Genomic DNA, 14,522 nt, shown 5'->3' on the forward strand with positions numbered 1-14,522 from the left:
AGGAAATGCCACATACTTTATGAGTAACTCTGAGTCTGACTTCACCTCCTGTCCTGTTCATTTAGGAAGTAGGATTTGGCCAGAATGAACAAAGTGCTCAGTCCTCAGAGATTGGATTGCATCAGGTTTTACAAAATAAACTCGAGAAGGAAGTTCTATTATTTTAATACTGAATTTTAAAAATTGCAATTGACCATTATAGCTTCCTTATGGAAGGTGTGATACAGAAGTCTCAGGAAGGGAGGCAGGCAGTAGTGGCATCCGCCCTGTCCTTTCAGCAAGACCGGCAGACAGCCCACCCTCCCCAGCCTCCTCGCGCGGAGAATGGTCCCACGGGAGCTCTAGGCAGTTGCTCCCGTGTGACTGCCTCCTTCTGGGATGTCAGTCTCCTCTGCAGCTGCTCAGAGCCTGGGAGTTCTAGAAGCTTTGCTGCTGTGGTGCGGTCGGCCTGTGGCTGAATCCTTGCCCCTCGGTGACGCCCTACCAGCTGAGGCTGAGACACATCTGGGGGTGTTCATGGCAGTCAGCAGCTGGGGGCAGCAGTGGCTTGCCAGCTTGTGACCCTGTGACTGAGGGGAGAGTTAGGAGGGTCTGTTCTTCAACCTCCCCTGGAGAACTCTGGAAACTCTGGTCTCCATTGTCAAACAGTCAGACAGAGCTCTTCCCGTTCTTCAAACACCCGAAGCATCCCGCCTGTGCTCAAGTTACTTCCTCTGACTAAACCCACCTCCCAACTCCTGCCCATGAAGTCCCACCCTTCGAGGCCCTATCGGATTTCTCCTCCCCTGTTAAGCCTTTTCCCTTGTTCTGATGGGCTGTGGCTTTGCCTTTTTCTGAATGTCTTCTAGCACTTTCTCTCTTTTCTGACACTAACTGAATCATGCTTCAGTTTATAGTCACTGCCTACTCTTCTTCCAAAGGCTCTGATCTGGTGACTGGGGGCTCCTGTTCAACTTTGTATCCCTCCAGTGCCTTACACAGAGCAAACACTCGATTTGGGTTTGTTGAACTTGACCGAGTGATATATTTCTACACCAGGGTAAATGAATGTGGAATTGGTGGGTAACAAGCAGACTAGTGTTTCCCAAAGTGTTCTCTGTAGAAAAATAGTCCCCAGGACACTCTGTAAAATGCAGTCTCTCAGGTCAGATAAGCCTGTGAAAGGTGGGATGTTATGTACATTCTTAGAAATTCACAAGGCACCTCAGAATGTGGAGTGTTCGGAGAAGTTCTGCAGTAGAGAATCTGGTTAATTATCATTTAACACCAGTAGCATTTCCCCACCCTATCTGAGATCTTAACTCTCAGTATCTCAAGGGACTACTGTTTACAGAATGCGTGTTTGAAACTTCTTGAGTACACTTTCACTAGTGTCATGAAGATCATCTTCCCGTTCCTTTCCCCCAGTATCCCGGATACTGAGCTTCCTTGAAAAAAACGATGATCTATTACCCAAGGCTGCTGTCTCCCACGGAGCGCCTACAGGAGGGGGTGAAGCCCGCCTCCGCTTTAATTGTGTGGTGCGCCTGTGTGTGTTGTCTCAGACTCTTAAGCGTCTGGAGCATACTTCTGGGGCCTTGGAAAACATCAGATAACATCAGCAGCATTTGATTAATGAGCAGCTGTTTCAGGCAACCTCAAACAATGGTAACATGATATCGATAAAAGGAGTTAAAAAATTGCAGGAAGACTGACGAACAAGTGAAAGACCGGAGGCTTGAAGAAACGGACTCACTGCCCGGGGCACTGAGAGGAGTTGCCTTTTCTCTTACAGCCTGTTCCTCGGCGCCGTGTTTCCATGACGGCAGTTGCCTTCTTGACAACACCGGATCTTACAAGTGCGCCTGCCTGGCAGGCTACACCGGGCAGCGCTGTGAAAATCGTGAGTTTGCCTCCGGAGTGGGAGTTAAGGTGTCACGTGGGGCTGGCATGGAGAGGGTTTGGGGAGCTTGCCGGGGGCGTCGTTCCCTGCTGTCTACCGTGGTCCCTCCAAGATGGTGGATAATGTGGGCTTTGCCATTGAGTGGATCTCAAGAGGGCTGGGCTACCTTTGAGTCAGGATGTCTGGAACCACCCAGTTTTGTCCTCAACTGCTGCAGATACCTCTCAAAAAGATAACGCCTTCAGTGGCCTTGAGTAACATTCCGAGCTCAAACACAGTGAGAAAGTGTCAACGGTAGAAAGCCACCATCATACGCCCACCTGGGGCCCAGAGTCTGAACTCCCTGTCCATCCCAGGATCCAAATTTTGGAGTCATGCCAGCTATGGAATTCCACACATCGTTCTCTAGGACAGCTCCCCTTCTGCTGTCACCACTCAAGTCCCACCTCCTGCCTGAGCTGTATCCTGGCTGTCCCATTGAGTCACCCACACTCTCAGACACAAGTCAGAAGCAGAACCATAGTAGTATTACCAAACCAAACGTGGGTCTGCTCGCCCACGTGCAGTGAAGCCAATCTACTGACACCGGGTTGTGGTGAAGGAAAGTGCGGCATTTATCGTGGGCACCCTACAAGGAGTCCAGGACAGCTAGGGCTAGGAAAAGCCAGAAGTCCCCGAAGGCTTTCAGCAAAGCATTTTTAAAGGCCAGGTGAGGGAGGGCGGGTCACAGGGTATGTGATCAGCTCGCGTACAATTCTCTGATCAGTTGATGGTGAGGTAACAGAGTGGCGTCAGAGAGATTAACATTATCCGTCCTTAGGTGCCAGTAGGTCTGGGAGCTACATGCCCATGATCATCAAGTAGTTAATTTCTTCCACTTGGTGGTGGTTTTAGCATCTGTAAAACAACTCAGGAAATGTGCACCAGATACTATTATCCAGGTACTTCAGAGAGGAGCTACAGCGGAGGATATGGGGGGGGAGTCTGTCCCGGGAAGGGTCCAAGGGTCCTGCTCAGGTACAGTAGCCCTCATTAACCCTGGTTCAACCAAACAGCAGAAATAAGAAGAAACAAACACAAAGGAATAACTCACTCAGAAGCAGGTAGAAGTTTCTAATTCATGTTCTTGAAAGGCAGATCATGACTCTTCTCCGATATTAGACTCAGACTTTTGCCAGAGGAGAGAAACTAGAACATGTATCTGGTGGGGCAAATCCATTGCCCTGGGGAAGGGTACAAATGCTGACCACTGCCCACGGCAGCATCAGGTGACATCCAGCCCAGTGGTGCAGTACCCAGGACTGTGCCATTGGCAGAGAGGAACTTAAAATACACACTATGACTAGGAATCACCTGTCAAGGGTCTCTGGTAACCCTAACAGAAGTGTGTGTCCTAACAGAAGTTTGAGACTTAAAACAGGTACCACAAACTGCAGCTGTCAGCACGGAATGAGACGTTTGGAAGAACAAGAAGAATCAAAATGTGGGGAAAGCCAAGGAGGGCAGCTAATGACCTAGGCAGGGTTCCCCTGAAGCAAATCCTGACATGTGGATGTGTGTGGACATGCCCCCAGGCGAAGCTGGTAAGGGAGTGGGGAAGCTGGGCCAGGAGGGAAGGAAGCCAAGCAGAGTCATGATTTCAGGCAAAATCCCAGCCTTAGTGTTAACAGGCAATGGACTCTGGAATATGAAGTACATCTCAGACTGTGTCCTGGCTTTAATGCAAGGCAGCTGGGCTTTCTTTCATAGCCCAACTGCAATCGGTGATTGGCTAAGGGCTGCCTTGGGCAAGCAGGACATGCTTAAGTTTCTACGCTGTGTGCCAGAGTGGTTCCAATAACCCTTGAGCAGTGGAAGAGTTGGTAGGTGCAGGCCATTGGAAGTAAAACAGTGTAGACTGGGCGGGGGAGAGAAGATAAAGGGCATCCGAGGACAGAGCACCAGCAGTGTTTGCTACCATCACTTCTAACTAGCGTGCACAGGTAACTTTGGGGTCATCCTATATATAAGGGGCCTGGTCTGACAGCGTTCTATAAAGTTCATGCATTTTTTCAATTAATTTCATGAACTTGCCTTGCAAACAATGTAGACAGAAGCCAGTTTCGGTAGCGTGTCCTTGAGTGTACATTCCATTCTACTCAAAGCACTCCTTGCTTTGGGGCGGCACAGCTGACCTGAGTGTGATTATGCCGGATTCTTAGAAAATGATGTTCTGCTTTGTGGTTCCTGCCTCGTTTAAGTTCACTGGGTTGTGTGCAAGGTAGGGAAGAGAAATGTTGCTTTCCCTTTGTTTCAAGAATTTGTATATGGAGTGATTCTGGAGTCTTGACAATGGCAAATCCTGAGCTCTACCCTTTAGATGCAGAGGGGGAACAAAAAAGGAAGGCTTAAATTCTTGGTGAACTAACTGTACGATATTAGAGCTTTGACAAATAAAGGTAAAACTGGAGTGAAGTTAAAACATCACCAAATTAGTCAAAATGCCTTTAAGAAGCTGGATCAAATCATGGAGGGGCGGGTGGAGGGGGGGAAGGAAATTGGTCCAAAAGTTTTGAGTAAAATATTTATGAGTAGCTTTTGAGCCAAAAAAACCCGACTTCTCATCATTGTTATTCTATCCAGCAAAATACCAAAACAAAACAAAACAATTAACCACGACGAAAAACATGTAAAATATGTCATTATGAACTGATTCCTAGCTTGGTTCAAAAACTGTCTCAAATCACTTTTGGTCTCAAATCACTTTCCATCTCAAAACATCAGTATAGATGGTCAAGAGAATTCTTCCTAGCTACTTTACAAAATGTTGTTCAAAAACCGTGATTTCCTTAGTACCCTATAGTTGTGACTGGGTGAAGATATTGGTGGTGGATATCTGATATGCCATTTGCTAGCATCAATGTAGGGGACCAAATGTTTGATTATTTTCTGTAAGATTTAGGTCTGTTTTTCCTTTTAGGAAATTCAGCATGAATTCCAACTAACTCAGTGAGGGAATGATTACAGTTGGCTGTGGCAGTTTACCTTGTAATTTCTGAACAAATGTTAACCATTTTTCCTGAGCAGTCTATCATCTAGAAAAAGAAAAGAAAAAAAACTATTGTTTTTCTCATGAGTATATCAAAAAACCGAACAAACCTCCCTGGAGGAAATTCTTTCAAAATTAATAAGAAACTGAAGCATTCTGGGATTCTCCAAATTCTAAATTGTCCAGATTGGACTTGGCATATGTTTTTAAAAAATGGCTTTAAAAGCGCCAAAGCCGGGCTTCCCTGGTGGTGCAGTGGTTGAAAGTCCGTCTGCCGATGCAGGGGACATGGGTTCGTGCCCTGGTCTGGGAATATCCCACATGCCGCGGAGCAGCTGGGCCCGTGAGCCATGGCCGCTGAGCCTGCGCGTCCGGAGCCTGTGCTCCGCAGCGGGAGAGGCCACAACAGTGAGAGGCCCGCGTACCGCAAAAAAAGGAGAGGCCACAACAGTGAGAGGCCCGCGTACCGCAAAAAAAAAAAAAAAAAAAAAAAAGCGCCAAAGCCAGTATTAATGAGAATTGCATCTTTTGTTTATGTAGTACCAAATCTGATGAGGGGGAACCACTTCATAGTTGCTGCTTTAATGCATTGCTCTCCTAAAGGTTTTGTGGAAAGGTAGATGATCCTTTAAGCAAATGAAGGATTTGAAGTACAGGGTGCAAGACCCTGATCTCGGTCAAATTGAAAACCAGAGGCCAGAATTCCTCATTTCCCACGTTGTTCACAATCTCTCTGACACCATTCTCACCACCTGGCTTGACGAGACTCCAGATGATGGATCGATGAGCTGTGGTTACCATCCTGTCTCATTATGAAGTCCTCCCAGAGGACTTCCCTTCCCAGGTAAAGCCCACCTGTCTCTCTTTTCTAGAGTCCCGATTGACTGTCTCTTGATATGAGCTATTCTCTTTATCTTCTTTGTGTCTGTGTATGTCGGTGAGTGGGAGTGGAATAGAAATAGATTTTCTACTAAACTACAGAAGAAATATGTACTTGTAAAAATAATCAAACAGTACAGAGGTATATAAAATAAAAAGAGAACATTGTTTTCCCTGACCAATCCTGGTTCCCAGGGGAACCACTGTTAACAACTAGGTGAGTATCCTTCCAAACTTTTTCTATGACATGCAAACCTAGGTTGTCTATATGTTTTCAGCTGGGGGAGATTTTGTCCCCTGCTCCCACCCCCAGTGGACTTCTGGCAAACTGGAAACTTTATTGGTTGTCATAATAGCAAGGGGGGAGAGTGCTACTGACATTTGGTGGGTAGAGGCCAGGGATGCTGTCAAACATCCTACAATACACAGGACAGCCTCCACCACAAAGAGTTATCTGGCCCAAAGATCAGTAGTGCCAAGGTTGAGAAACCCTGTTTTAAACAAAAGTGGATTAAAGTATACATACAATTTTTCAACTTTCTGTTTTCCGTGCTCATATCATAGATATTTTTTCCAGGTCATTCCTTGTTGGTCTCCCTCATGGGGGAAAGAAATGACTGCTCAGAACTCCATTGTATGGGTGTCTATACAATCATAGAATCACTCCACCCCTTAAGATGGACTTGATATCACGTTTAATATTTTTACTATTATGAAGAAAGCTGCAATGAATAGCCTAACATGTGTTTCTTTGCTCACATGTAGAGGTATTTTTGTAAGACAAATTCCTAGATGTTGAACTGTTAGTCCAGAGGGTGCACGTATTTAAACTTTGGAGAGCTGTTGTCAACATGGCCACCAAAAGGTTTTACCAGATGAACCATTTTAAATGCCAGTCCTCAAAATAAGAATCAGAACTTGCAGGTCAGAAGCCAGGGTCTATTCTTGTCAAGCTGGAAACGGATTTATTTTAGAAGGAATTCTGTGGGTCTGAGGGGAGATGTCTCATTCAGGTTTTGTGTTGTCGTAGATGAAGAATAAGATACTGTCAACACAGGTTTGCCCTGTTCGGTTAGGGAGAGGGTGCAAGAGCCCCGAGGACAACCTTCAAGGACGGCTACCCCAGCCTTCTCCTCAAATTGTTTTACAAGGAGCAACAACCTTCCCCTGCTCCCAGGTGAACTCCTCTGAGAACAAAAAGGGGAGTGGCCCCTCCTCGGCTTTGGGGCCAAGCTAACCTCCTGCCAGCACCCTCTGTGACCCCAACCTCCCTGGGCCACCATGTAAGAAACTGGGGCCCCTTTCTTTCCCTCTGAAATTTCCTGTTTCTTTGTATGGAACACGAGGACAAAATAAGTTCTTGAGTAAACGGTCGGAATCTTGTTTTGAAAAAGTGGAGAGCGAGGGATTCATTGCCCCGCTCCAGTTTCCATGTTGCCTTTGTTCCTCTGGCCCAGTTGACGGTGCCGGGGTCTCCCCTCTGCATCCTAATGAAGGGTGATGAAACGGGCTGAATCTTGGGGCACAATGCTCATGCTGCAGGCTCTGACGCGCCTTTGAACACCACGGATCGGCTTCCACCAATTAAAGAAAAATGGTGTCTCTGGATTCATCGGGGTTTTGGAGCCTCAGAAGGTTTCCCACTAGCCTGTCCCAAGGACTGGGAAGAAAAGAGCCCAGGATGAGAGGCACACTTTATACTTCAGCTTCAAAGGGCCAACCCGCGTTTCTCAGCAGAATGAGTGGTTGGGAACTTTGGGGTTTTCAAGGAGACGTTAACACGGATGCAGCGAGGATGTACTGAGACCCCTAGTGGGTCACGATTGCCTCTCCCATCACAGATAAATAATGTGCCTCAGGTTAGCTGGAATTAATGCAAATTCTTGTAAGATCTCTTAGGGGAGGTATGGTAAAAATGGAATTATTTCACTGGCTTTTTTTACAGTTCTAAAGGCCTATTTCATCCTTAACATGTGGAAGACAGGTGCACCTTTGTTCACAGTGAGATGATGCAATCCTGGGTGAAGAGCTTGGACTCTGGTCAGAAAGACTTTGGTTTGGTTCTAAGCCTGCAATTAACCAGCCCAGTAAATCTCGAGCAGGTCATTCATCTCCTATGAGCCTCAGTTTCGCCACTTATAAATTCCAGGAAAATATTATCTAATTCTTCTTAGGGGTGATGGCAGGGATGGAATGAGATGATCCAGGTAAGGCACTTATATATTGATATTGATGTTATTATGCTGACTAATAGAAGCAGTTATTCTTATTACTACTTTTGGCCCCATGTGGCCATTTCAAGGTTTGGCGGAAAGCAGGGATTCTCTAGACAAGGGGTTAGGGTAACAGCACTAGTTTCTACAAACTAGATGATCATGACAAACGTTTCTTAGGGTTTAAGAAAATTCTCACAAGACTTTCTAAGTTTCCTCTGTGAACTCTTCCTCCTGAATCATTGCCAGACGCTAAGTATTGCCACCATTACACCAGTATCCAGGCAAGAAAGATCGGGTTTTAAAGGACAAGTAGATACTGCCAGTGCCATTGTCATAAAGGAACCCTGGATCCCAGGAGAAGACATGCACGTTGCCATGATGGGTGGGGAGTCTTTGTAGCCAGAACAGCCAGGAAGGGGCTGTTAGAGGTGATAAGTGGAGTAAGGTCAGGGGGAACTAGATTGGGAAACTCCAGAGCAGGTTGCCCCAAGCATCAGGTTATCTAGTCAGCCTCCTTTTTTTCTCATGGGACTTTTTAATGGTCACTCATTTAACATGGGGTGGGCTGTATGTCAGTCCCCTGTGGTTATGCAGGAAACCTCCAGGGCATCCCTTACATATTTTGTTAGAGTAACAGGGTAGAAAAGAGAATACACAGTCTTCCCTGAGAGGGTATGAGGGGTATAGGGATAACCCCAAGGGAAACAGTCCCGGGGAATCTGTAGTTGTTACCCACCAGCACTTGGCGACCCAGAGCCTTCAGAGAGTGGAGGAGCCCGGAAAGATGACGAGCTAGTGGACGGCTTACTTCTTACACATCCCCTATACCTGAGCCTCCCACCTCCTCTCCCTCCCTAACATGGAGGTGAATCTCTGCCATCCGTCTTAGCATGTTTAGAGGGATGCTGCCTCATTTGGATTTAGATCTGGAAAGCCAAAGAGGTCACTGAACACAGTAGAAGCTGCCCTTGTATAGTTATCAAGGTATTTGTTTGTTTGCTTTTATAATTTAGGGGAAATTTTCCTTTTCATTTGGATCATTCCTTCTTGGTAATTCTGAGTCTACATAGACCCAGTGACATTTTAGTGTTAACTCTGCTGGGCTCCATGCGCCTGTGGGCCTCTTAACCAAGGCATTGCCTCTTCTCATTCAGAGTAAGATGATTGGGGTTGGTATATAAGGGATGCATTTTGCTAGTCAGTAATTGTTTTAGTTATGGATGGCATTCCAGCCAAATAATAAGAGGACAGGTCAGGCCTCCTAAACAACTCTCCAGCCTGACTGTCTCCAAGAGTTTGGGGTGGAGCGCCCATGAGTGTGGAATGGGCCACGTCCGCCATTGTTTTACTAAGACTTTGCCTGCTCCTTGTTGGGGCCCCCTTGGCTTTTGCTTTGGCAGACGTGGTCACTGAGGCAGGACTTAATGCAGGGGGTGGATTTTATTTTGGTTTTGGGTTAAGAGGTAACCCATTAGAGCTGGGATGGACTGTATGCCCATGCAGGGAAGTGGGAGGAAGATGCAGAGTAGAAGAACTTGAGAGCAAAGCAGAATTAACTTCTGACGGAAACAAACATCCCTGCTGTCACAGACCCTGAGACTCCAGCCCCTTGACAAAGGCTACAGAGTTCCCACTTTTCCTTAAAGCCTCCTGCCTTGTGGAGTGTTCACTACCTGTCCCTCACCCTGCTTCAGAAGGTGAAAGCTTCCTCTCTGCAAAACACAGGACATCCTTATTGGTATCCAAGTATTAAAAATTACAACAGTAGTTATTCTCACGATTCTCAATATAGGTCAAGCTCTGTGCTTTATGTGACACTGTCTCATTTCATTGTCACGACATCCCCCTGGGGTAGGTACTATTATCCTCCCCACTTTGCAGATTCATCCAGCCAGACATTTTTGAGTGTCTGTTAGGTACCAGGCACTGAGGAGATAAGGCAGGGCTCTTTGGTATATTTCCCCCCTTCATTAGGCAGAACTGTAAAACAATTCCAATCTTAGCCTTTTTCTGGTGCAGAGGAGAGTGGTCATGTCATACATTTCCCAGCAAAAACTTTTTCTAGAAAAGCCTTTGGTAATGGTGATGGTGGTGAGAATTACTAAGTTGGCAGGATATCTTAGGACTCACATGTTCTCAGAAGCTCCGCAAGGTCATTCTCTTCATCCCCAAGGCTAAACAGAATAGTATTGCCTTGTTTGGGCCATTTTCATTGGGATGTATTTTATATTTGAAAAGTTAACCATGAATGCCATGGGGGACATTTCCCCTGGTAGTTTAGTGTTATTACCCACCACCACCCCCAGCCCCATCCCCAGGAGCTGACTCAGAAACCTGAGATTTGTGGGAGCCCTAAGAGGACTTACTGAGCACATCGGCTAGGTAGAAGACGGCTAAGTTTCTATAATTATGTAGGTTGCTCATCGGCTCTGCCAAATGAGGATGTGTGAAGTTCATTGTTTTGTTTTTTTCAATTAATTTTTATTGGAGTGTAGTTGCTTTACAATGTTGTGTTAGTTTTTGCTGTATGGCAGAGTAAATCAGCTGTACGTATACGCATATCCCCTCTTTTTGGATTTCCTTCCCATTTAGATCACCCTCAGAGCATTGAGTAGAGTTCCCTGTGCTTTACAATGTTGTGTTAGTTTTTGCTGTACGGCACAGTGAATCAGCTGTACGTATACACATATCCCCTCTTTTTGGATTTCCTTCCCACTTAGGTCACCCTCAGAGCATTGAGTAGAGTTCCCTGTGCTATACAGTAGGTTCTCATTAGCTATCGATTTTATACATAGTAGTGTATATATGTCAATCCCAATCTCCCCATTCATCCCAACCCCCACCAAAAGACCAGGACTTTCTGAGGATGTTTTGAAGCTGACCCATCTCTTGGGCACAGGGAGTTTCAGCTGTCTAATGAAATAGGCCATCCAAATACCAGAGAAGTGGTATCCAAAAGACACAGTGTACCCAAAGCCAAGGACAATACTGATTAAGATCAATAGCCTCTGCCTCCAGATTGCTGCCAGATGAACAAAGAGCAGTGTGTGCAGTCCAAGCATAATTTCACACGGGCAGCCTCATTCACAACTTCGGAAGGCTGGAAGCCATCAGGGCAGCAGGGTTCCATGGGCTGGACAGGGATCAAAAGGGTTTTCAGTGGGGGTTTATATCACCAGTTGGTATCATTATTCCTGGTCGGGGGAGACCTTTGGGGAAGTAAAAGATATTGGGTCCAGAGGCACCAGACGCAGATGTTAGCTGAATAGGAAGAAGTGAGGAAGAGATGCGAGCCTGTCCAATGGTTGTCTCTGGGTGTTGGTCTCAGATTAAGTTGGGTTTCCAGAATGAAGGAAGTCCCGATGAGAAAGTTAATGCCTTTCCCAAACAGAACTTTAATTCTGTCACAAATCATTCCCTTGACTTTTTGATGAGTGAGAATGGGTGGATACCAAGAGTATGTTAAGGATTGAGACTAACACCCCAGCTCACACTGCCAGCTAGATAATGGGGTAATGAATATTGTTGACATCTTTTTCCCTTGCTGGAACTCTCAAGATAATCTTACAGCTCTGAAACCCAGCTCCTGTTAAAGAGACAGAGCAGTCCTCTCAGTGTTTTGCTCAGGTGGCTCTCTGGCTACCCTAAATATATCATTAATATAAAATTAGAGGAAAAAAGTATGCTTTTTTTAGGTGCAGTTTTGTAAACCACATCAAACCATTCCTGAAAGCAAGCAGGGTATAAGTGATAATTAAAGTAAAACAATTTAGAAGTGGGACAAGAACAAGCGAAGGAGAACACTAGGTGGTGCAAGAAAATTAATCAACGAAATGGACAGCCAGCAGCACTTCACCAGCCTTTCTCTACAGAGAGACTTACAGGGCTTCCAAAAGGCAAAGCGGCGATTGGATTCTTTGGTTCTTAGGGGCTTTTTCTAGATGTTGTCTGCAAATTTGAACTTACAGCTTTGAGACCAAAGGAAAAGACAAATATTCTTGAAGTCTGGTATATCATACTGAAATTCTAGACTCATTCATAAGAAGATAGTTTGTGAACAGGGATATACTGGTAGACAGCAATATAATGGAGCAAGAGGTATGTTTTCTTGCCACAGCTGGAACTGCTCCCTGAGTTTTGTGATTATTTGGGGAATGGGAAAGTGGGTCCACTCCCTAAATTAGGGATGAAGAGTGTGAACTTCCTTTTCTTATAGTCAATATAGTTGATCTGACAAGAGGGCACAAAAACGTGGTATTATTTGTGTGCACCAAAAAGCTACTTTTCCTTAAAATGTCTCTACGTTATCCTGACATACTCCCTGACGTCTTCATCATTGTGTCCATTTCTTATAGACCTTCTGGACCTGGTCATATTAGCAACTTTATATTGGGTATGAATCTTCGTGCACCAATCAGGGGAGAAGAAGCTACAACTTTATTTGCTTTAAATCAACTTAAATCTAAGACCCACAATTCAGGCCCGTGAGAAGTTCTATACCCCAGGGTTGTAAAAAGGTCCCTGGCTTCCCACAGACAGCACCAAATCAGCAGGGAGAATCCTTGGATGGTGGATTCCACGTCTACACTGTTTAGCTTAGGGAAGGCCGTTGTCTTAGAGCACCTGACCCCTTCAGGTCAAAACAGCCCTGCTGGTGGGGGTGGGGGTGTGATGCTGGAGCCTGAGATATCTGTGGAGGCTGGAGAGCCTCTGATGAGATTGGAGACCCTCTGATGAGATGCAGCCTTTCTAGTTGCAGTCATCCTCCCAAAGATCTCCCCGGAGTGCTGAAAGGCAAACAGGGCCCTATGCCCAGGGCTGAGACAACAACCTCTCTCGGGTCTCATCACCTCCCCGGAGTGTTGCCTTAGGGAGGCATGAGGGGCTCTGGTACTCAGGGCTAAGAAAACAGCAGAGCTGTCTTAGCTTAGTTTCTCCCCAAACCAGACCCTGAGCCACATTTGGGTCCAGATGGTTTATTAAAGGAAGTACTCTCAGGATCAACCAGTAAGGGAATTGCAGAAGCAAAATAGGAAAGAGGGAAAAACCCAGCACGAGTGATTTCAACTGAACTCCCAGACTCAGCCTGATCCCGTGGGGTGCTGGGAAGTGTAAATTACACCTCGAGAAACAGGAGTTGGGCTTTTGTACTTCCACACCCATCAGTCACTGGCTACAGCCAGCCCTGGGGTGGGCATGAGGGAACAAAAACCTAGGCATTTTTTTTAGCTCTTCACATGGGCAAGATGGTGCCCATGCCCAAGGGGCAGTCCTGTGAAGGTGGCAGGTGCCAGCTCTCAGCAGCAAAGCACACCTGTAGAAGCTGAGTTGGTAAAAGGATACAAGGAGACCTGGGTGGGGCACCAGTAGTGATCACTGCAAGAACCATCCCACAGCCATTGCGTCTCCTCTGTAAAGTGGTGTCACAGCCAACTGCCTAATACTGTTGCCCTGAGAAAAAAAGAAAATGAGGGAAGGTCTTTCTTTAAATGTTTATCTGAAACAGTATCCATAGAAACGCATCCCAAGTACTATTTTGTTCGAAAGAGAGCCTGTAAAGGCATGCTAAACTTAATGTGTTCATATCCCTGGGCCGAGTCCCAAAAGTAACAGGACAATGTGCTATTTATTACTAATTATGTGATATTTTACTTAGCGAAAAGCAAGAGCTTGGTGGTCCTTCACACCGGAGATGCAGATGTTTTAAAGTCTCATTTGGCTTTGTGGAAAAACATCCATCCTACTGAGGAGAAATGAAATCCAAAGTTCTTGAAAAATCAAACAGAAAAGAATCATGAGTCTGTTCAGTGGGGAGATAACAAAGGTTTCTAACCAGAGAACCCACAGGGGTAAGGGAGAGGGAGTTTGGAAGGCTAACCCTGGGGAGATGCTCTTTTGAGAGGCAGATGCTCTATGAATCCAACAGGTAGAAGTCTAAACAGGGAGAGAAAAGGATGGATAGAGGAAGTCTTAGAATTCTCTTCAAAAACATCATAGGAGGGCTTCCCTGGTGGCGCAGTGGTTGAGAGTCCACCTGCCGATGCAGGGGACACGGGTTCGTGCCCCGGTCCGGGAAGATCCCACATGCCGCGGAGCAGCTGGGCCCGTGAGCCATGGCCGCTGAGCCTGCGCGTCCGGAGCCTGTGCTCCGCAACGGGAGAGGCCACAACAGTGAGAGGCCCGCGAACCGCAAAAAACCAAAAAAACAGAAAGAAACATCATAGGAGAGGGTACAGAAGGAAGAGAGAATAATGCCCAGTAGATGTTCGATATAGGAATATAATTTTAAGCCTTCATTACACAGGATTAAAATAGATGAATGTACAGAGACCATGGTTGGTACCCAGAAGTCTGAATCAACACACTGGACCCAGATCTGGAAGCCCATCACATTACCAAGAAGCCAAAAAATATTGCTTTATACTTGAATATGCCCAATAATGGGCCTTTAGATTCCTTTATGGGTTTTTCTTTAAGGTGTATGAATTTGGGGAATTGATTTTTAAAGGCAGTAGGG

At 46.0% G+C, this 14,522-nt stretch overlaps 1 protein-coding gene across 11 annotated transcripts in view; it reads left to right on the forward strand.

The window, feature by feature from the left end:
* PAMR1 (peptidase domain containing associated with muscle regeneration 1) overlaps positions 1 to 14,522 on the forward strand; it is a 170,728-nt gene that overhangs the window by 139,439 nt on the left and 16,767 nt on the right. For all 11 annotated transcript variants that reach the window (XM_033410697.2, XM_033410701.2, XM_049712954.1 and 8 more), the window contains one exon: positions 1,775 to 1,882. In XM_033410697.2, coding sequence (XP_033266588.1) covers positions 1,775 to 1,882 — 108 coding nt within the window. The remainder of the gene's footprint in view (positions 1 to 1,774; positions 1,883 to 14,522) is intronic.

The sequence above is a fragment of the Orcinus orca genome, chromosome 8, assembly GCF_937001465.1.
Source record: "Orcinus orca chromosome 8, mOrcOrc1.1, whole genome shotgun sequence".
Classification (NCBI taxonomy): Eukaryota; Metazoa; Chordata; class Mammalia; order Artiodactyla; family Delphinidae; genus Orcinus; species Orcinus orca.